We start from the raw sequence: 23,399 nt of genomic DNA, 5'->3' as shown, positions 1-23,399 counted from the left end.
GTACTAAAGGCAATTCCTTCTGTCCGTAGGAAAAAAACCTTAATCATATGATAGCCACATAGCATTGACATAGCCAAAGGTGTCTCTCCTAGTACAGCTTTTCTGCCACTTACCATCTTGAGACCCCTCTCAGTATTCCTCTTTTATTGTTTCATTAGCCAAAACCACTCTGTCTTTACCTCTTAGTCACTGATCCTTTTTTTTTTTCCCCTCTTTTTTCTTGAAAGAAAATATCCCACCCTCTGGATCATAATAAAATACAGTGGGGGATGATTTCAGCAGTGCTCTGTACGAGTAAGTCAACTGGAGACGTGGACAACTTAAACACAATTGGATGTGAGATATGGATGTGTGGTTCTCTGCTGGAAGAAGGGGATGCTTTTGTGGCTGTCTGGTCTGCAGTGTTACTCAGCAGTTCAGGGCCAGCCACTTGCTTTCTAAGCTTGGTTACTAAATAACATTAACAAAAAATACCTGTCAAAAATTCTAATCATCTTCCTGAAGTACTGAGAGCTCAATGTACTGGTATAAAGCAATGCATTGTGAGAATTTCCAGGGAAAAAAAATACTTTTTCCCTTTAATAAAAGCACACATTTTGTGAAAATGTGTTAGATTTCTTTCTTTCTTTTTTTTTAAACCTGCAGAATGTTTCAAATTGTTTTTCTTTTTTCGTCCTGCTATCCTTGACTGCTTCCTACACTAAACAGAAATGAGGCAATTCGGGAGCTTATTCAAGACATTTCAGTTGAAATAAGCGGAGAAACTTTTTTTAACAGCTCTTAACGTTTCAGGTAATAGAAAATGGGAGGTGAAGAGAGAGAACACTGTGAATATCTGTAACAATTGCTGTAATTGTGAGTCTTCACAGAAAGGATAACTCAAGCCTTCAATCTAATCTTAAGTTCTTTCCATTTCCATTTGCCTCTTTCTAAAACGGAGTTATTGCTAAAATACTAAATGCTGGAGGACTAATGAATTTGTAGTTAAAATTTCCTCTGAGGATTCCTTCCCTCACTGCATGCTTCAAAACCTTTTATTTTGACCATCACAACTGAACTGGCGAAACTTATTGAAAATTATCATTTTTTAAAGGTTAAGAAACAATTCTGGCAAATAGCTCCACGTGTTCTTTGATCTAAATCACTGCAGCTGAAAAGAATTCTGAAATCAATTTAATGAAGAGATGAGAAAAAATCAGAGGTGATTATCGAGCACACACATAGAATTATCAAGACTAATTTTGATATCCTACTCTCATAAATTCAATAAAGAAAAACACTGGAGAGCCTCTTGCTCAACATATATCTTTCAAGTATTTAATGTTCATTAGGTAACTGATCTCCCTAACGCATAGAAAAGTCAGATTTTATTACAGAAGCTTGGAGAAGCTATGACAGTGATTTGCCCAAGGTCATACAGAAAGTCAACAAAGGCTTGGGAACGTGTAAAATGTAAGGAATAAAATCAATCTGAATGCAAGATTTGGTTTTAGAGGATTTTTTGTTTGCCACCAAATCAAAATATATGTAAAAAATTTACGTAAGATGAAAATTAGCCAAAATAATTTAGTTCTTCTTGCCTTAAGGAAAGAGGATGGGATAAGCTATATTTGGAGAACACTGAACCAGCAGTATTTGCAAGCAAGGAATCCATCTATTTTTGAAACAAATGTAGCACAAACTATGAGTAAGAAAGTAGAGAAAAAGAAAAATATGTTAGAAATGAATGTCAGTTCTTAAATTTAAATGAGTATTGCAATGTTCTACCTTTCTAAGTCTTTGAGAAGAGTGTATTATTTTTCTCCCTTGCTGTAAGTTTAATATAGGTTTGGGTGGTTTTGGTTTTTTTTTGTTTATTTAAAAATCTAAATTTCTATACAGGCTGAAAAAGCAGGATTTTCAGACTATTAAGGAATAAACTTTCTCAATAGCTGTTATTAAGGCTTTTTCCAATCCTCACAGTATGAACCAAGCTCTAATGTAGTCCTTAGGAACATTCTGATGCCAACCAACACATATGGCAAAATCCATTCAATTTCAAATGTCATTAGAAATCTGGAACAAAAGATGAGTTCACAGAGAATTGAAGGAGCTTCAGAAAATGTGATCTAAGCTGGTCTGTCTCTTGGAAAGATAAAAATAAAGACCCATGATTTTATGGGATAATATCTTGGCTTTTCCATCCGAGAACTCCAAAAGACCATGCTGGATGTCAACAGGAAAAGGAATTCACTGGGCTCAAGCCTGAACTCTTTATGAAATCTGTCTCTCATCTGGAAGAATGTTTCTTAACCAAAGCAAATTATGTGAGTGTTTCTGCTGCTAGTTGCCCCTCTTCCCCTACCCATGGACTACGAATGGCCACCCCCACGGCATGCGTATCGGTCGGGTTCTGAACCTGCTGCAGCGCTCTCTGGATGTCAATGCCTTGTCCCCAGGGCACGGCTGGATTGGCGAGGCAGTCCCCAGCATTGCCACGTCGGGAGATGTCAATCCGCTGCCTCCGCAGGTTCTGAAAAGCCTCGGCCATCACCCGGACCCCATCGTACGTAAGGGCCGAAGTGTACTAGAAAGAGAAGACATTTGCCCATTAGCCTGAGTTGACGTCTGGCATACTACACTGTTTTGATAACTTTGATTTTTCACTTTGTCGTCACCCTTCCATCTTTGGGGGATCCTTTGTGTGATCACTGATGTCTTGGTTACCTGTGGAAGTTGGTGATTTCTCTTCCAGAGGAAAAGAAGCTCTTGATTCGCCTTCTGCTGCCTTCAGATTGCACTCAGCCTTCAAAGCTACTCACTTGCTACCCAAATCTTTCTGTTTAATTAGAATCATTGACCCGAACTTTCAAGGAATGCATTATACAGTGTGAATGTGAGACTGAAAGATATGCTAAACCAAGTAACGAGTCACTCTTTCTGGTCACAGATGGAGTCCAGAAAACTCTGTTGCAACGTGCAAAAAATCTGCAAAAGGATGAGTTTATTCAAGCTGAAATTTGTGTAGAAAAGAGGTAAAACTCTGGTGTGAACAGCAACCTTCCTTCTCCTGTGATTACCTATGGATTTATTTATATGAAACTTCCTTAAAACTTCCAAGGTTGACATTTCTATTGCTGAGTGTTTGCCAAAAGTGTATTTGTTTTCAAATGGCAGGCAGAAAAAGAAAACCGCCTCTCCCCTCAGTCCTTGACACTTTCAGAGTCTTCTGCTCTGAGTTAGGAATTAATTAAATTGTTTTTGTCCTCTACTGTACCCACTGATCTGAAATGTTCAGAAACAACATCTGGAACAGCATTATTATCACTGCATGGGAACGACTTGAAATGGATCAGAAGGACTCTAAATTAAATGGTTTTCTATGTCACTTGCCTTTGGCCTCTTCCAGTCCACACGGGGAAGCTCTCTGGCATCGTTATTTCTCCACTGCTGCATGATCCTGGCGGGAACAGTATCCGTGTAATTCACCAACTGGAAGCCAGTGACGTTGGCTCCACTCTCCCTGAATTTCGTCAGATCAATATCCATAAATCCCTGGTACAGGACAGAAACAGGAAACACTCATCAAATGAACCATCTCTGGGTGGATAACAGGAAACATGTCTACCTATGGATTTGACAGTATAGGAAAAATCTCATCCCTCTGCAAAGTAAGGCCCGACGCTGAGAGGCTCCACTCCCTGAACACAGGGTGAAACTGTCTTACAGGCAGCAGTGGGGCTCTGAGATATATATTGGAGACACAATGCAAGCAGTGGGGAGAAGAGGACACTGTTTGGCATCCCAACTTCGGTATCCTCTCTTTAGCAGTACTGCTATACAAAACTATTTGCTATGTTCCCTTCCACAAAGCAGGTGCTTGAGCAGAGCATCTGTATCCATTTGCTCTCAAATATATGATGTCAGTGTGAGTTAAAAAAGCCAGGGCCACCCCTCCCACGAGACACTGGTCAGGTTCCCAAAATGGTGCTCACTCTATACAGGCTGGGGGAGCTAATTAGCTCATTAATTTCCAAGGTCAGAATCAAGCCGTCAGATGGGAACCTGTTGTGAGAAAAAAACAGCTTGCAAGGAAAAGACTAAATTGCCCTCTTACATCAGTGTCAGACCAAGAGAGTCATAAGTGACTCAAAAATGTCTTTAAAGACTTTCACAGCTTTTCTTCCGGCTTTTTGTAAGCAATTTAGCATCCACTTACAGGCTGGGAATTGGATGGAGATGTACAGATGCTCTAAATAGATGATTTGTTTAGTTTCAAAGTGCAGTGATTTAGGTAAAAAAAAAAAAAAAAGAAGAAGGAAAGAAAAAAAAACAGTGATACTTCGTGAGTATGTATTTCTCAGAATGCTGGTTTAACCCACATCAATCTTGTATGTAATTGCCAGCGTAGGGGTTTCAGAAAGCCAGAGCTGTGATTAATGAATAGGAAATGCAGCACGGTAATTGTCTCCGACATCTTAATGCATTTCAGGCCAAGTGATTTTTGACACGCGGCGCTCCTAAGATTCAGTAAGAGGGACCTCACAGGTTGCCAACTGGTTATTCATGGCCAGGACCAAATTGCACTGACACTTTGCTCCTGGGAGGTACTCAGGGGAAAAAGATCTGTCAAAAGAAACTACCACACAGCAACTTGAAGTATGTGCCACCAACTCCTCCTTGGAAGGCCTACAAAGGCATGAAGGAAGGTCTGAGTTCATGACAGAATGTAGGATGTCTGGCGTCCTTAACCCCTTCAACAAGAAGAACATTCAAAAAGGATTGTGACACCAACTACAATGACAGCAGTGGTCAGAAACACTGCCTTTCAGTGCTTTCCTCAAGCCAAACCATTCTAAAACTGAGAGCGTGGAGACCTCTAAAGATTTTCCAGTTGTTAAAGGCAGTCGGGGCTGTAGGGAACACCATTAACCTTGGATATGCCTTTGCATTTTTAATGTTATTAACTGCTGAAAAAAAACCCTTTTTTTACCTGTTATCCCTCCTCCACGTGCCCCAGTGCAAGGTCAGTACAGGACCTTGTACTAATTACAAAGGAATTTTGATTACTGCGCCACTGAAATCTGCTCAGAGCAGTTTTGAGTGACATGAGAGCAAATGAACTGGGGAATACCAGAGGTCAGATATTGTAGAAAGCAGTTCCTAGGGGAAGGCAGCTCTTGCTGGCTTACATATAAACAAGAATATATTGAATTTTATTCAGGCTGTCACTTGGAAATGTTTCTTTGGCAACGCAGCATCAGGAATTAAATATGCTTATCTGTCTTTCTGGAAGATCAGTCCGTGCTTGTAAGAACGATTAGAGCAGATGAATCACAATATTTGCAAGCAAAGAAGTCATCAATCACCTGATATCTTGTACTACCTACACCAAGATGTTGCAAAAAAGGGGATCTTTTATATAGTTTTCAATTGACCATACTTGGAAAATTGAAAATAAAGAAACAAGATTGTCCAGTCTAACTCACAGTGCACAGGAGAAAGGGAATTGAGGCAAACGGAGCAGTTGTGGGGTACAGTCATCTAACCAAGTATGATAAGTCATCACCCATTACCTAACTGCCAGTGGACTTAGCAGAGCACAATGACACTACCTAAGCAATAAATAGAACATAACATCACTAATACTAATTAATACATGGCTCAGCTCCAAGTGAGGACATCAGGGAGAGAATTCTGTATGCTGCAGCAGCCCCACTCTGCCACCCATGTGCCTGCACACTTTGTGTGCTTGTATTGTATCCAGCCCTGGCCAGGACAGAACAAATATTAATTATGCAAAGCCTCACTGCCAGGAAGTTCTAAGGGAAAGAAGATATAAAGTGAATCATGCTTCCTTTACTCCGAATGTCTGTCTGACATCAGTAAGTGACTAAGGAGAGACTGCAGCCCACTGCTGTGGGGCAGGCAGCAGATGTGCTTGAAGCAGTGTGGTTGGGATCGACCCATTTGGAAAAGAATCAGCACAGAAATGCTTCCCTTTGCCATCAAATCAAATACAGCAAGAAGTGAAAAAGGCTGGAATGAAGTTCTCTATGGAATGAGGTTCTTTATGGGACATTTTCAGCCTTTCCAACAAATACTGTCAAAAGCTCTCTTTGCATACATGTCTGGAGCACTGGGCTGCACAGAGAAACAAGCTCACACCCTGGAATTCACTGAACTGTGATTTCTTTTGGGATCTTTAGACCTGAACCACTTGGGACGTACCTGTGGGCCAAGCAGGTAAGTGGCCTCTCCCTCTTAATCAGCACTTCTGGTGCCCTGGAGAGGAAAAGGAACCACAGAATCACAGGCAGAGGAATGCAGCAGCTTGTGCCCAGCCAAGTGCTGTGCCCACAGCAGCTGGGGTGAGTAGGCAGAGCAGCACCCAGGGGAACAAAGAGCTCCCCGGGCTCCCTATGGGCTCTTAAGGGAGGCAACACTCCTGCAAGCACAGTTCGTTTCGGGACCATCAAAACTACACTGGAAGGGACACAACAGCAGCAAGCTCACCCCTGCCCTCCAGCAGGTTTAGCTGTCCCTTTTATTTAAATTCACTTTGCAAAGTCATCTGTATAAATCAGAGTGTGGCCTTCTGCCTTGTATGTGCCAGGAAAATACCTGGCTTTCTCTGCATGCCATCAAATCAGGAGTCTGACAATAAACCACAAGAATCTGGACCTGTCACACTGACAGCCACCCTCCTCCACACCTGCCCTGATTCACAGCATCTGCAACACAGCTCACACAGCAGCCAGGCTTGGTTCAATGCGGGGAAGTTGCTCTTCAGCCCATGCTATGGACTGTTCTCTCTGCATTAATGAACCTCACTAAGCGATTGCATGGAGAAACCCCGCTGTTAGTAAATAACGTAGGCAGCTGGTAAAGACCTTCACGTCTTCAAATAGAAAACAGAGCAGTGCTGGGAAGCATTCTTGTCTCGTATTGTTTTCCTTGCTTCATCTGTTCTTTATGCTGTGCTTAAACTGAAACCATTTTTCAGCCAAAGGTTGCTTTACTGTCCTATTCACTGCCTTGCTTCCTGGGAGAGATGTCAGCAAGTCACACATTTATATTCCTCTCCACTGTGTGTGAGCTCAGTCATCAAAGGAAATGCATAATGCAGGCAGACTGATGACTTGAAATGTGTCTCATGAATCCATCTTGATTAACTGGTCCAGGAAGGATCTGCCTTGAAAAGCAAGTCCCCAGAAATTAGCCAGTTCCTTATTTATACCCTGAGCATCACCAGGAGCCAGGGCAGTGAGTGGGCAGCACAGACTGCTGTCAGACAGTGGAGGAAAGGCTCCCACTTGCATGACGGCCCTCCTTAGACCTGTCAGCACCATCCAGTTCTCTGCACATCATCTTTCTCCTTTTCTCTTTTCTTTTTCTCATATCTTCTCCTCTCTCTCTCTCTTTTTTTTTTTCTTTTCCCTTTCACACTTAAATCCTACACTGAATTATCCCTTCCTAAGTACAAACTGCTCAAACTCACCCAGAAATGCATGGCAGCAATGAAAAACTGGCCCAGTTCTCTTTAGATGCAGCCCCTGCACGGTCTACAAATGCCAGGCTGCCTCCTGCTACCAGACTTTATGATTATGAGGAACATCTGCAAAAAGAAAACAACTGCTTCTGAATGATTGTGGATCAGCCAAGTGAATGCAAAGTGGCTCCTGTCACTCCAAGGTATGCTGGTGTAATTCTGCAGGGAGTACGAAGTCAAGCATTTCCAGATGGATCATCTCTAATATACCAAATTATCTTCAAGCTTGACTTGTCCAGTAAAGTATCATTCCTCACTCCCATCACTTTGTATTAATAAGGAGGGTACATCAAAAAAGAGCCCATCTGCTTCAGTTTTGTTCCAGCATGCCTTCAGCAGGAGAGAACTTCTCTTCTGCAGCATTATGAATGTCAAATCTCATCATAGCAGTAAAACGTGAGAATCCTCACTATAACATGGAGGCAAAGAAGAAAGAGAAAATAATGATGGGACAATGGTTCCAGTCCTGAAGCCTGCTACCTACTTTGTGGGTACAAGTGACTGCGCAGATCTTGCTGGAAGGCTCAGCCCAGCCACTTTAGGCAAACATTTGCTCTTTAAAGAACTTTCAGAGCAGCAACTGATTTAAAGGATCGGGAAACATGCTGCATAGTGACAGATTCCAGGACTTCAGTCAACAGTATGATTAAGGGTTGACCTGACCACAGTTTACAAGGACCAAAACTTCAGTAATGGAATATCTAGTCCAACAAACAGAAGCATAAATCTGCTGGAGGAAGGCAAAGCTAAGCAAGTTCAGACCAGAAATGAGCATCGATGAAGTCACCAAAAGGAAGCTGTTATGGATTTACATGTCACCCCTTGCCAGCTGAGCTGGGTAATGGATTAGACGACAGCAAATGGCTGAGAAACCTCTTAGTTTAACAACTTTTCTCTTCTATGATTTAAACAAACACATCCTTATTTCCAACAGCTGTGATATATCCTTTCGTTACTTACCTGATGCTCAGTGATTTTTTTAAGCTGCTGAAAGTCACTCATGCTTTTGAGCCCTCATTAGCTGCTGCAAAAATCCTTCCAAAGGCTGCAGCTCACATTGTCCTCTGTGGGCAATTTTTATATCAAAACCAGACAATTTTCTGTTACATGAGACAGTCTAATTCAAACAAAAATTAATTCAGGGCACTCCTGTGTCTTCCACTATCAACAACTCAGATGAGATACTGTTACTGGGGTTTCTTCTGTTTAGTAATCTTGAATCAGAACAGAAAAATCTGATTGGAAGTGAAGCTGGAAAACCAAGTTTTCTGGTGAGTCTACCTGCATCGCGGACTAACTGGTATAATTTTAGAGACTTAAAAATAACTTAGGACAGCTCTTTCCAACATTAGAATAGCAGTTTTGCAAGCCTAGGCACCCTGAGATCCTACCAACGCATCCTTCCAACTCCCACGAAACACTTTCAGATCAGTTACTGATGCAAACCTGAGCAGTGCTGACCTCAGCTGCACCTTCAGCCACTTTCTGGAGGTAAAAAAAAAACTGACTCAAAGAGGCACAATGAAACCAGAGGGGACACAGAGCAAACCAGTAGGCTTTGCCTGGCTCCCACACTGGGCACTCTGCTGTCAAAACTGCTGTGTTGATGCCCTTCAAACCCATCAGTGCTACTTGCAAAGTGAAACACCGTTCATGGCCGGACTCAGCACTCACATATATAAAGTGACATAAGAAAAAGTGCTTACCTCTACTAATCACCTCTGTTCATATCTTTACTCTTCTCTGCTACCCCTCACATCAGCAATCTCATGCGCTTATCTATTCAACTTCAAAAGAAGAGCATTTGCTAAAAGAAAAACCTGGACTAATGTGCCAGGAAAAAGAAAGGCTCCAACACCGTGTGGCACCTGTCCTTAATTCTTCTCTTTTAAAGACAGGTCACACAAAGGTCACTTATTTTAAGACAATTTTTTTCCTCTGCCCAAGGGAGCCCATGTTCTCCTATTACAGGCAGCAGTCAGCCCACCACCCTGGCACAGGATGAACAGAGACATGAAGGCAAGGTTATGGTGAAAGAGTCTGTAACATCAAAAGAAAGAAACCCCAGAAGTTTCTAAGCTTGCTGCTCTGACAGTATTGACTGCATTTTTTCTCTTTGTGGTTGTTAGACTGTGTTTTCAAAAGCTGAGAACAAAGCTTAGGAAAATACAACCCATGAAAACAAACATTTCTTTAACCCCTTTGACATGTAAAAAGAAGAAATAAAAAGAGGTAAAAAGAGAGGGAGATGAATGCAAGCAGCCTGTGCTGATCTGCCTGACAAATAACCAGCTGGTGAACACTGCCTGAGGTATCTCATGGGTGGTGAGTGAGTAACTCCGGTTTTCATGAGCTTGCAAAACCCACAGACAGGGGCAGATTTGCCCCAGAGAGAGGCAGGGATGCTCACATGAACGTTCCCCCAGCAGCAATGTCAGAGGCAGACCTTCACGGGATGGGCAGAGCTGAGCAGGATGGCTGTGCTTTTGACAGGCAGAGCAGACACGGAGAAGGATGTTCGCCCATGGCCTGAGGTGCAGAATGGTTTCATTTTGTTTGTGAACACAGAAATATTATTGTTTCACCTCAGCAACAGCAATTTCACTAAGAAAAACAAAACAACAACAACAAAAAAAGAAGCTGTTCCTGCTGGGAAATGCTAGCTTTCATTTGCTGCTACTTGTCAAATTCTGCTTGGTCTTTACTACAGCTTACTCGACAGCAACCGCTGGGCAAACGAGCAGTGATTAATGCAAGCCAGTTCCTCTTTGTTCATGAATTGTCTGTGACCAGACAGGAAATCTCTCCATCTCCAAATACTCCCATGAATGATTTTTGTATTTCCTTACAAACTCACTTGCTTAGTGCTCCTGAAGCAGCACCAAATTGGAGTGGCAGTAACAGGACAGTCACGTGTTGCTTCTGATCGTCTGGTTTCATAAAATACTGAATGAAAATATTGCAAACAGTAAGATTTTGGGGGGAAATTATCCACAAACATTTCCCAATGTTTACTTCTAATGTGTCATTTCCATCAGTATTTCCCCATTAGGAAGCATTCAGGTAGTGCAGCAAAGCAGCTGAGGGTTCACCTGACTTGTGCAGGGCAGAGCCTGTCCCAGCTGAGAGCCTAACCTTTATATAGGATGAAAGTCCTAAATTCAGGACACCATCCACCAGTGCAGGGAATAGTCCATTTGGAAATGTTCAGGCATTTGTGGTTTTTAGTACTTAATAAATAAATAAATGAAATAATAATAATAATAAAGGATAAATGTTATTGAGATCTCCTGGATTTGAGAAACACACTGTGGTTTAACTCTTCCAGACACTGACTCCTCATGTTCTGCCAACCACACGTAACATCTCTGCACGGGGAAGGGCTGCTGCCCTGCCTCACTACCACAACAGTCTCAGGGAATCATCACGGTTGTTCTGCCACCCTCAGAAGCACAGTCAATAGCAGCGCATTGTGGGGCCCCATCAGATCTTGTCATCATAGAGACCCAGAGCAGCCCCTGCAGAGCTGTGTCTGGGAGGCAACCTCCCTGTGAAGGAGAAATGAACAGCCTTTTGCTCTGAGTTAATTATTTATAACCTATGCTGGCTGAGTATGCAGCCCTCTTCTAGCCAGCTCTGTCCTCTCAGCATTTGTGCAAGGGCTGTGGAAACAAATTAAAGACTGGACAAGTCTGCTTCCTCAGGATGAAAGTGGGAGACAGCAGCACTCTAAGTCAGAGGGAAGTGCCCTTCCTGACTTCACCATTTGAGTATCAGACCACCTCATGCTTTTAACATACTTATCTCCCTCAGATCATGCAGAGAGAAGAGGTGACATCATTCTCATGACCCTTCTGCATGGGTATGCACAAAAGCACACAGACAGCAGCTACTTTGGAGAGCTTCCCCGCTTAACTCTTAACGAAAGGACTTTCATAAACATCTGAGTGCCAGGACGGGGGTTACAGAAAATAGTGTTGTTTTTTTTTTTTACATTAGCACCTGGAGTTATAGGTGGGTTTGCATGTCTCCCCTGCACAATGTAACATTTTTAACTGTGTAATTACATGGTAGGCACCCAGCTCAGAAGGGCAGGGTCAGTATAAGGGCACTGCAGGGTAATTATGTGTCCATTTTTGTCTTGTAAATTACAGAGTTATCTTGGGACTGAGAGAAGGAGAACAGCAGCAACTGCTTGACTAATTGGTAGTTAAAAGTTTAATTATCCCAGCCCTGATGTGGAGCCTCTCAGCTGCAGCTGCAGGAGGGAAGAACAGCTCCAGACTGCATGTGGACACTGCGGCCTGCAGACATGGCACAGGTGGGACAAGGACTGGGGAGAGAAGACCCCACAGATCCCTGGCTCTTGGAGAGCAGGACCAGCCCCTAAATGTCCTCCTGGACATGGCACGAGCTGAGCTACAGAAGTCATCCAGCTGCTCTATGGACAGTGGCTATTCCTCTTTCTATTTCTTTCCAGCCCTCCATAAGCAGACAATTTTCAGCCTCCTAGGAAAAGACAGCATACCGCTCCAGAATTATGGCTCTGTGTGCCTCAGCAGTAAATGCACAACCTATTCCTTAAAGAAATCCTTAAATCCAATGGTTTCCTTAGAGCCATGACAGTCAGATTTGATTTAGCACAAAGCTGCAGAATAGTCACTGTAATGGACCAACAAAGAACACGGGACGTGACAGTCACATATTTTCTGTTTATGGAAGGTCAGAGGGATCTTGGTACATCACCATTAACAAGTACAGGGTTCTCAGAGTGGCTGTGAAACACTTCACCTGGGGCAGAGGGGACATTAAAATGAGGTTTGAAAGCAGATAGAGAACTGAACTTGTTACCAATAGTGAACAGCTTCTTGGTGGCCCAACTGAGACAAGCTAGAAGAGCAATGCCAGAAGCTCAGGTGCTCAAACCATGCAAAAAAAATCATTATCACAACAGGCATTAATTGACAGTTGGCTTAATTGGCTTTGAGAAGACATAGATTGAATCTGGAGGCAAAAAAGCCCAGCAACACTGGAGATGCCCCAGAAAGAATCTTGATGGCTTAAAGCAGAAAAAACCACAAGCAGCACAGCACAAAGGGCTGTGATAAATCTTCTGCCCAAAAGGTGAGTTAAAATGGCTTCCAGCTCAGTAACTATAAACACTGTGCTTTGCAATATATGAGATAACAATGAAAACATCAAGGAGGGGAAGTAAAATAAGCAGTGCTCAACTCACCATGTTTGCCAAAATGTAGTGGTACCCGTTCCCATTTTTTTCAAGCTTGATGATCTGCAAGAGAGAAACCAAGGATAATTAGCAGAGACCAACGAAGGAAGTAGAGCTTCATTTATCTCCCCTTTCTAGCATTATTTAATATCCAATGGTACTGTTTGAAGATGAACAGGAAGACAAAGCAAAATTCACAGTCTTGTTAGAGGAAGGATGGATCTTTCGTTACATGACATTTGAGAAACAAGCCTGAAATTAAGACTCTATGAGATTTCCAAGTAGATTCTATAGGCGAGGAGAGTAAATGATCTGAACCAACCTGTTTTCTACAGGCTTACAGAAAAAAAAGCAGTGCTATTTTTTAAGAAAAGAAAGATTAAACGATATACTTCAAATGCTGGAGGAACAAAGTGGAACACTGGAGCCCATTTGTCCTGTGAGCACAGCTGAAGTACAGAGCAAGACTAGAAGAGCTATTTTGCACATTCATCGGCCTATTGTCCCTGCTGCAGACACGTAGCTGGGTGAGATGTCAGGAGGTTTAAGCTGTATTAGAGCAGCTGTTCTCTAGTGTGCTGGGGCAGCTTCAAACCGCATCTCCAGAACAAAGCTGCCTGGGCAAGTTGCTCAGCAGAGGATTCCCCCTGCATGTTCATTGAGATTATTTATAACTTCATATTCACGGTGTTGCAACATATGCTCTTTGCCACACTTCATTCTCCCCGAAGCCAACAGAGTTACATATTTTTTTCCCTCTTTTATCCACACAACTGCTTACAGATCTGGAATGCTTGAAAGTTTCTATGGTAGCTGGGAAAGTTCCCATGTCTAGGTAGAAAGGCAACATCTGTACGAGGTTGCCTGTGATTATGAGGCAGGGAGTCACAGATCAGACAGCCCCCAGATCACATTCTGTGTTTCCATTGGAGTCACTCTACTGATTTCCAGCTGCACTGTTAAATTCTTACCTGACCATTAGAACCAGGTATCATCTGTTCTTATCCAATCCATGTCCTCAAAACTCATACAAATTCTTAAACAAAATCATCTAAGAATTACCAGTTTCTGATGGAACTTCGCTGTTTCCATAATGATTCTTTGCTGGCAGCACTATTTCTTTATTTCTATTGCCACATCAGTTGATTCTGAACTACTGCTTGCACTGCCAGTGCTGAAGCAAAGTCTGCAGGAATGGCAGTGAGGTGAGGACAGAAAGATTTGTATTGCCAGAACAGTGACTGAAGGACTGCCATGCTGGATTGAATCAGAGATCAGTCTGCCCAGCATTCCTGCCTGATACCAAGCTGGTAGCAGGTGTCTGGGAAGCACTCAAGACCAGCACATACATGTGCGGAGTGATCCTTCCCAAGAGACTACATCCCAACATTATTGTAAACAAGAATTAAGGGATCTCCAAATGGATTATAAATGAGCTGACACTCTGCGCAACTGGATCATCTGCCTTAGTCTTTCCCTGATTAAGTGCTCTTGTATGTGTATTAAAACTCTGGTTCCCAGTGTTAAAGTACTGGTTGCAATTAATTCCAATGAAGACTTCCTTTAGTATCTTACATGACTAATCTCAGCTCCACCAGCTTCACCATCCTGTGGTTCTCCTCATAGGCTGCCTCAGAATGGCTACTGTGGAAGAGTTTGGAGCACTCAGAAAAAAACCCCAAGCCCTCTTTATACCCAAGGCTATAAGATGTGGTTCTGTTATTGGTAGTTTTCCACTGAAGCATATTCCACTGCCAAATCTGAGAAGCAAAACCGGGCCCAACTTGTCCTCTCTATTTATCAACTGTGACTGAACTCATGGGAGAAAAGAGCATCTCTGGGGTACTGGGATGCCTAAAAATTACGATCCAATTCCCTGTTTTTCCAGTGTCAACAACAGATGGCATTGGCTCCTTCTGCCCAAACTCTCCCTTTCTTATTTCATTAGGTGTCAGAGTCAATGAACCCAAGAGGACTGCCGACCAGCCTTCCCTGAGCTGTTAATCTTGCAGCCCATCCACCTGAATTATGAGGCTTGCTTCCTGTGCTTTACAAAGTTATTTGTGATCTTAATTTATTTTAAAATGCTTGCTCAGTCCTAATGTGTCTGGACGGTGGTAGCAAGCTGAGGTTATAATAGCATTTATCACTTAGGTTGAATGTGGTGAGAGGCTGTGCTGGGCTGCATGCTGATAGCTCACTTGGGCCACCTAGGTTTCATTACCCACTTCTTAATGGGCCAGTTTGACACCTATTAGAGAGAAATCCTCTCAGAGTGAAACAGTAGCAAAGGAGAAACTCCAGTTATTCATTTTAATGAGTGACAGGGAAGAAACAACATAGTGCTTTGATATAATGCAACCCACCACTTATTTATCCCATTAAGGCTACACGGTGCAGCCCTGTGATACCCTGCTCAGAACTGAAGCCTGGCTCATGAACGACAGCTACCTCAACCAAGATAAATCATGCCCACAAAACCTGGGCACAGAGGAAAATGAAATCAGGTCATTTTCCACAAATGCTCTGAGTGCTGCCTCCTTCTGCAACTATAATCTCAGGGCATGAGGAGCACCATGCTGGAATCAGTGGTGGCTCTTTGTGTTTTGTGTGTGTGATGTGGAAAAGAAACTTAACGTGTGTGCATATGTCATGGACTGAACAGGCAGCCCTGGCTCTTCTGCTCACTGGGGAGTGCAAATCCACAGCCAGAGAAAGACAGAGACAGGCTTGTCAGGAAAAAAAGATAAATGCATCAAACCATCCCTGAGAGGCTGACAGAGCTCTTTGAACACCTCAGAAGCTCTGAAAGACACAGGGCAAACAGAACAGGGACAGCCACACAGACGTGCTGGTGCACTGAGCTGGGAGAGCAGAACACGAACTCTGTCCCTCTTTGGTCATCTGTGTGTTGTGAAAGACCTGGCACCCCCTGCTTACACTGGTGAGGCTACCTCTGCTCCAGAAACCCCTGTGGACTCAGCAGAAGAAGTCTAACAAGGATATAAATGAATCACACAGGTTAAAAACAACTTACAGCAGGCCTATCCCCAGCACAGAGTTACCCCTGGGCACTGCCATGTTGGAATTGCTCTGCTTTTCACTTAGAAAGGCATAACATCATCTAGTTTACCTGGAAATATGTGTTTTTTAATGGCATTATAATTGCTTTTTGCTTTGGTTTTTTTAGTGTTCTTGCAAATAACTTGAGTTAGATACAACTCTTCACTCATGTGAAGAAGTTTGAAATACAGACTTTTTTTTTCCCATTCACATCAGGCAAACTAGATGATGTCTGTCTGCAGGACTTCGCTTTCTATTGGACAAACCAGATTTAAAGAGACAACATCATTAACCCTAGAAATCTGATATACCCTACAGGAAAGCTTGCAAAAAAAAGGCAAATTCACTGCCTAGCTCCTGTTGTGATCAACTGCACCTGCTCCATGGTCAGGGGAAATACTTTGTCCCCAAGAATCATTTGGTCCCTCTTTGGTGTGACCTTTACTTTGAGGCTAAAACCGGCAACCTGCTTTGTTATGATTTATCACTTGGTAGCACTCGGAGACATCCAACAAGGATGGATTGTGCTCATTGCTGAGCCGAGCAGCTGATGACATGGCAGTCCCCACCCCAGACAGTGAGCAGCTGAAGTGTGAGACAGGAGATGACAGGTAGCTTAGACAGAGCGACGTGTGAAGCACGAGGGAAGTGAGCTGGTTATAAGAGGTATGACAGACAACAGGAGACATGGCATGCCAGCTGCTTGGCACTGCTGAGCCCTTCCTAAACCATGAGGAATGGATTTGCAGCAGTGGGAAGGCCTTGTCTGTAGCTGGGGCAAGACACACAATCAGAGCTGCTGAGTCCTCTGTTACGTATTCTGTCTAGGAGTGTCTGGGCAACACTCTCAGACAAAGGGTTGGAATATTGGCTGGTCTTGTGTAAAGCCAGGGGTTGGACTCCGTGATCCCTGTAGGTCCCTTCCAACTCAGGATATTCTATGATTCTACCATAATGGGATCTGGGAATGTCCAATCCTGCACACAAGGAGAATGGAGAACGCGGGGTCTAGCAGTGTCAGTTCACACTTCTACTCCAATTCACAGGGATTGGGAAAACGTGAGGAAACTCACCAGGATAACAAATTACCACATCCTGCGTACACTGCTTGGACCAGTTAGCACAAAACAAACTCACTGGGGGAAGTAAGGGGGCTACGGCACTCAGAACATGAATCAGACAAGTAGGGGACATGGAGACACAGAGCTCATGCAGCACAAATACACAGGAGCTCCCAGAAATTCTGTGGCTTTCCTAAACAACACAAAGGAGAAACACCTACAACACACAATACCAAATCCATGACGAACTGTGATGAGACACGGATCACATCAGAATGGGAAGAAAAACAACTCAGAGAGAAACAACCCTCCTCATCCTACATGCAGACCCCACCCGGAAGACCCACGCTGACACAACCTTGCTAAGGATGATGTTCAGCCGCTCAGATTCACAGTCCACCACCACCAGTCTCTCTTTCTTCTTCTGCAGCTCCTGGAACAACATGCGGTAGCCCTCTTCTGTTGTCGTCAGGATGTTGACAGCTGTCACCTGCCAGTTCTTCTCGGCTGCAGTGTCCAGCACTTTCTGTAGGACTGACAGCCCTGTGATGGGATGAGAGCAGGACAATAAGGGAGAACCAGGACATAGCTGCACGACAGCATTTTTCTGTCCTGATAGCCTATTTAACTGTCCCAAGTTGGGCTGGATACAACACTGCAAGTGCCTGGAAGAACCCCAGCAACCAGCTAATAATCTAGTATTCTAGTCACACACAGCTGGGCTAGAATTAATGATTTCTACCTTTTCTGCACAGGAAGACAGGATGATTCTGGGACAAGTTTTTCTTTGCAATCAGCAGATCAGTCCCGTTGGTCAGACCCTGCTGTGGGATTCAGATAAGAGCTCTAATCCTGTCTTCTCTGTTATTACCCCCAATCTTTTCATTTCTCTGGGCCATAGCTCTTTTCTCACCTCTGATCTGTTTAGGCTCTGTGCTCCTAAGGTTGGGGCACTCTCAGCAGTCACAATACATCACCATATTTAGTAACCCTGTCTCTCCTTGCAGCACCTCATCAGAAAATTTCATTATTTTTTTTAAAGGATCTTGCCTAAGTTGCACAGCCTTCCAGAAGAGACACACACAGTCAGCACTGCTCTGGAGCCTCCTAGATGGCCCTGTCTATGCAGGTCAGTTGTCATATTCAGCGTGCTCACCTCTGGAGCCAATAGAAAGCTGGATGGGATGCTTTTATGTCATCCTGTCCCTGCAAGAGCTTAGGATAACTTCCTAGGCAGGGCCATGAATGACCTTACCTCTGTCCTGTTCTCTACAAGTCTGCTTTGCTCTCAGCCTTCAAGCCTGGAGCTTCAGAGGCATGTGAGAGCTTTGGAAACTGAATCACAAAGCAGTGACTCACTTGGCCTGCTCACGATTTAGAAAGCTAGATGATACCTTCCAAGAACCTAACAAAAGCTTTTGTTATTTTGAGCAGACAGCCAGTACTCACTAACATGGGGAACTTGAAGTTATCCAAACTACAACTGCAAACAACACATGTATCATCACAGGTTGTGGGCTCGTTTGACCTTAGCAGCTATTGGTTCACGTTCACAAATGTGAGACTTTGTGGCCTTGAGCTGGACAGACTTGAAAACGGGACCTAATAAATGCAAACAATTTCCCCACGCTCTTAAAATGAAGTACTTTGCTTGTGTGACTCTGTGAACCTAGACTTCAGACTAATGCTTCATCTAGATGAATATCCCACCTTCAGCAATGGCCAGTAATGGAAATTCAGGAAAGGAATAAAAAATGGAGAAGACATGGGTAGTCTCTTTTGTGAGCCACCCTCTTCATCTCCAGAAACCTGCACTAAAGTACATTCTTAAACCAAAGACTTTATCTACATCACTGCATTTAACTGCCTGCTAACTCTCCTGGGATACTAGTGACTTACCCCGGTCAGCATCATAAATGTACACAAACTTCTGCCAGCTGTAGTGTTCGATGACACTGATGAGGGCATCCTGGAGCTCTGGGCGAAGCTGGAGAACAAACTGGTTGGATGTTTCGACAGGAAAGCTGGGTGTTATGAAACAGACGTGGAGAGCCCCGCAGAAAGATGTGAGCATGTTGACGGTCCTCCTCTCATAAAATCCAAAGATGGCATAGACACCCTTGGAGAACTGCGAGCAGACTGGAGGAACAAAGAGAAAGGGCATGAGAGCAAAAGGACCAGAAGGTTCATCAGGGACATCATCAAAATTCACCTTTTCCCTGAAATAAGTTGCAGCCTATCTGGACTAAAACACTTTTCTTGAGACCTGGGGGCTGGTGAATGCAGCCTGTGCCATGTGAAAAACAGGGCTTGAGGCCACGGGGTGCTTTTCCTTGAGGTCTGCTTTATCCCTGATAGGCAGCAGGGACATTGGAGTATGAATACACTAACCCTGGGGCTCTGCTGAAAGTTTGGGAAATCATGCAGGATTTGAACAAGGGATCACATGAGAATTAAAGGGTTCACCAACTCCAGGCACAGCAGGTGTCTGGCACTTGGAGCTGCTTTACTACACATATACAGCTAGAGCATCCTATCACAGACCCAGATGCATTCACAGAGCAGGAAGCAAACATTTGCACGACAGCACAGTGCTCTGCGACCAGTGACTCCAGCAGGAAACTGAGGTTTAGCCTAACAAACCAAGACCACCCTGGAAGGGCATCTCAGCTAAGGTTCACCTGTGTTCAGTATTGTCATATGACAGCTACAGCAAAGTTTGTCTCTGTACAAACCGGGATTGTGCTGATACCTGTGTGACAATTTCTGGTTTCCTCCAAAGTTGTGCTGGAGCAGCCTGTGACCCAGTGAGGTGATGGAGATGGCCCAGGAGGTCTCCACAACTAAGCTCTGATGGTGCACACCAGGTTCTCCGGTGGATATTTGCACCTGATCTCAGCAGTCAGCAGCATGCTGTGCAAGGAAAGCTCCCTCAAGTCATAGCCTTCCTCTGGGGAGCACTTAATGAGATGGAGGGAGCTGCTGGAAAAATGCCTCGGGATCTCAGCGAAGCAGAGAAAGCTCACACATCGGGTTGTAAAACTTAGTCCCTGAGACAGTCAGACTCGTTCTGTATCACCCCTGTTTATGGTACATCACAATTTAATATCAATAAATCTCCAAGCTGGAGGTGGTGGCAGTGACAGCATTTTCCCAGTGTCAGACCTCCTGGCATAGTGTCTTCTCCTGTTGTTGCTATGACTCTTGCAGACCTTTGGCTGTGACATTTGTACTGACTCAACACTTCACACCTCACTCCCCTGTTCCCCCAACAGAGTACAGGGTGAGAAGTTGAATGTGACATTTTGGGGTCCCCTGACGAGCACTCTGTGCTGCTAGGGAATCCTTTGACCTGGTTTCTGTGGTAGTCCTGACTGCTCTGCATGTGTGGCTGGAGACAGGCTCCTGAATACAAGCTCCATCCCCAGCTGGGCTCTGACCTGAGCTGAGAACCGTATCTCATGACATGTTCAGCATTTCTCCTTCCTTCTGGAAGAAGCACAGGTCTGGGGCAGCCTGGCAGGGTTACCCATCTGCTTTCCACTGCTCAGTGCCCACAATCTCAAATACCTCAGCACTCTCCTCCCCCAAAGGAATTGATATTCCTGCATGGCACAGACTTTGTGTGAAGCTTGAGCCGTGACAGAAATAAAACCCTCTTCTCTTTATTTTCACAGCAGTGACTCTCTTTGCAATCAGCAATTGTGTCTGTGTCAGCTGGAGTCACCGTCCTCGTCATGGGACTGACACATTCAGGAAGAAAAGTAGCAGATAAGGATAGAAATAGTCTGAATGTTGTTTCCATGTGACTGGACCGGTGGGTCTAATGAACACTGCGATATACCATATGTGAGAGATCAGAACACGATCTCTAGAGGCCTGGGCTTCAGATTCATCAGATGATTAAAGTGACATTCACAGGACAGCTAAAAAATCCAGCACAATTAATATCCCAGACAACAAACAAATAAACTTGGTTAGCTCAGTTCTTGTTTTAGGCCAGCTGTGGCTTCCTTGAATTTTTATATTCTATTTGAAAATGAATCTAATAGTTGTTTTTTTTTAATATATAATTTTTTTTTAACTTGGTGGCTCAGTCACGCTCAGGCAGCCCTCCTACACTGTTCTGAGACACTCATCAATCCCAGCATTTGAAACAGATTGCACCAAAGACGACTGGGAGCATGAACATTCTTTGTCATTAGTATGTTTGGAAAGAACCCCAGCTCACTTTGTATTTTCAGTCTAAGAGGATAATTTGGAAAAAAAAAAAAGGGGGCTTGCAGGGGGTTGTCACCCAAGGAACAACAAAGAAATTGTCGTGTCAATTAATCTGGAAAACTGAAAAGGGAAAGAACTGCAGCCACCCTTCTGAGATGGAACTTAGCAGGATGTAAAAGCAGCGGCTGCAAAATGCTTTAAATCTCAGGGCTGTTTCAAATCACAGACATGCCAAATGCATTCGTCCAGCAAAACGAAAAAGTGTTACTGCTATTCATTTAGTGCACAAAGAGATAGGTGGTGTTTCTTTAGATTTTTTGTTTGTTTGTTTCATTAAGAAAATGCATTAGTAACTATGTTCTCATTTAATTAGAATCAACAAGGTTGGAAAAGACCTACAAGATCATCCAGTCCAACTGTCCAGCAATCACCAATAGTTCTCACTAAACCACGTCCCTCAACACAACATCCAAATGTTCCCTGAACACCTCCAGGGTTGGTGACTCCACCACCTCCCTGTGCAGTCCAACACTCCTAAGAATTATAAAACATAGAATCACAAAACGGTTGGTTTGGAGGGGATCTTACAGACCATTCAGTCCCAGCCCTCCACTATGGGCTGACTCAGGCTGCCCAGGGCCCCATCCATGGCTTTGGGCACCTGCAGGGATGGGGCACCCACAGCTCTGGGCAGCAGTGCCAGAACCTCACCACCCTCTGAATAAGAAATTTCTTCCTAATGTTTTGGTCTCACGTCTCCTTCTTCTGACTTGAAATTCCCCTTTTAGTTTAAAGCCACTCCCCCTTATCCTACTACTATTAGACCATGTAAGAAGTTGGTTCCCTTCTTGCTTGTATACTCCCCTCAAAACATATCTAGAGGAAGCAGATACTGTAAATTACTCTTTGTTCTCCCAGAGGGGAAGAAGCTTATCAGTTCCTCAGCAGTCACAATAAGTCTCTGGCCAATATCTGTCCAAAAAACATTAAGAAAGGTAACAGGGATAAAGTTCATACAGGGATGAAAAGTCTAAGAAGATGAGTTTCTCTGCTCAACCAGCTAGTGATAGCATCATGTCTTACAAACCTCATGGTAACCACCTGCTAACAGTGAGACGGTCTTCTTACAGAGCAGAGTTGCATTCAGTCTGGTAACTAACTCTACCAGTTCAATATGGACAGTTCAGCTCATTCCTGTAGGCAGAAGACTGGAAGCATTCAACAGCAAAACTGTATTAGAGAGGATGTGAGCATGAGCAAAGAGCATCTACTTGGATGTCAATGTAGATGTTTCTGGCAGTTTACATGTGCTATTCTTGGCCTCTGAGTTGCACAAATGGGAAAGAAGGACAGATAATATTTGTTCTGGGCTGTCGCTGTGCTACCATCTTACAGCAAATTTGCAGTTAATTACAGAAAGACTTTCCCCTGATTTCCCCTTAGAAATCATCATTCATAATGATTGATAACCATGGCAGATACTCTTCATCCTGACCAGTCTTGTGTGATCAACCTAGTTGTATCTCCTGCTGGGACATCCTGAGCATGTGCTGCACTGAGCATCACTGCTGTCCCAGACCTCTCATGCTCCAGGTATGAGATCTCTCACTGAGGCATTCTGGGAGAGCTCCCCAGCTTTTCTTCCAGAGTCCCATCCCACAAACAAGATTTGGTAAATCAGATGCATTAACATGTCACCCGGTTATGCTGGAAGCCAGCAACAATTCCACGGTGCCTATTGCAAAGCAGGTGAGATGGAGCTGCTCCCATCATTCCAAAATCACTGCTATTTACACTAGAAATCAAAATAACATCATTAGATTCCCAATACCTACTTAAAGAGTGACTGATATGGTAGAATGAAAAGGAGGAGGCCTCCATGTTCCCTCCGGGGATTGGCAGCCATTGGTGTGCCCTTGAATTCTGACAGGGAGAAACACACACACTTCAGTCAGGCCTGAAATCCCCAGGCTCTGAGATTCCTAGTTCTACAATTTCTCTCTAGTTTTTTCTTTCATGTGGAAATATTCAAGGTAAAGCTTTTAAACCTAAGAGAAGAGCACTGATTATATTGAAAGCAGGATGGGGCACCTGCCTAGCAGCTGAGGACAGATACAATGAAACTTTTATTTGGATTTGGATAACAGCAGAAAGGAAGCCACAAAGTTTCTTTCAGAAATGGTGACCACAAAGAGGGGCTGCACAGAAGGATGGAAATTAAGATTTGGTTTCCAAGAGTGAGAATGGTGCAGTTCTGCTGAGGATCTGCAAACACAAGTGCAAAATGGGAGCTGTT

At 43.7% G+C, this 23,399-nt stretch overlaps 1 protein-coding gene across 4 annotated transcripts in view; it reads right to left on the bottom strand.

Annotated features, from left to right (window-relative positions):
* Positions 1 to 23,399, bottom strand: part of GRIA1 (glutamate ionotropic receptor AMPA type subunit 1) — a 109,908-nt gene that overhangs the window by 41,210 nt on the left and 45,299 nt on the right. For all 4 annotated transcript variants that reach the window (XR_011905169.1, XM_072347910.1, XM_072347908.1 and 1 more), the window contains exons 3-7: positions 18,782 to 19,021; positions 17,241 to 17,425; positions 12,768 to 12,821; positions 3,373 to 3,534; positions 2,399 to 2,566 (exon numbers count right to left, since the gene is read on the bottom strand). Coding sequence is in view for 3 of the 4 variants with exons in the window: in XM_072347910.1 (XP_072204011.1) it covers positions 2,399 to 2,566; positions 3,373 to 3,534; positions 12,768 to 12,821; positions 17,241 to 17,425; positions 18,782 to 19,021 (809 nt within the window). In the remaining variant the exon portion in view is untranslated. The remainder of the gene's footprint in view (positions 1 to 2,398; positions 2,567 to 3,372; positions 3,535 to 12,767; positions 12,822 to 17,240; positions 17,426 to 18,781; positions 19,022 to 23,399) is intronic.

Source organism: Excalfactoria chinensis, chromosome 13 (assembly GCF_039878825.1).
Source record: "Excalfactoria chinensis isolate bCotChi1 chromosome 13, bCotChi1.hap2, whole genome shotgun sequence".
NCBI lineage: Eukaryota > Metazoa > Chordata > Aves > Galliformes > Phasianidae > Excalfactoria > Excalfactoria chinensis.
The sequence above is the reverse complement of the archived record's forward strand: the minus strand, read 5'-3'. Positions and strand labels throughout refer to the sequence as shown.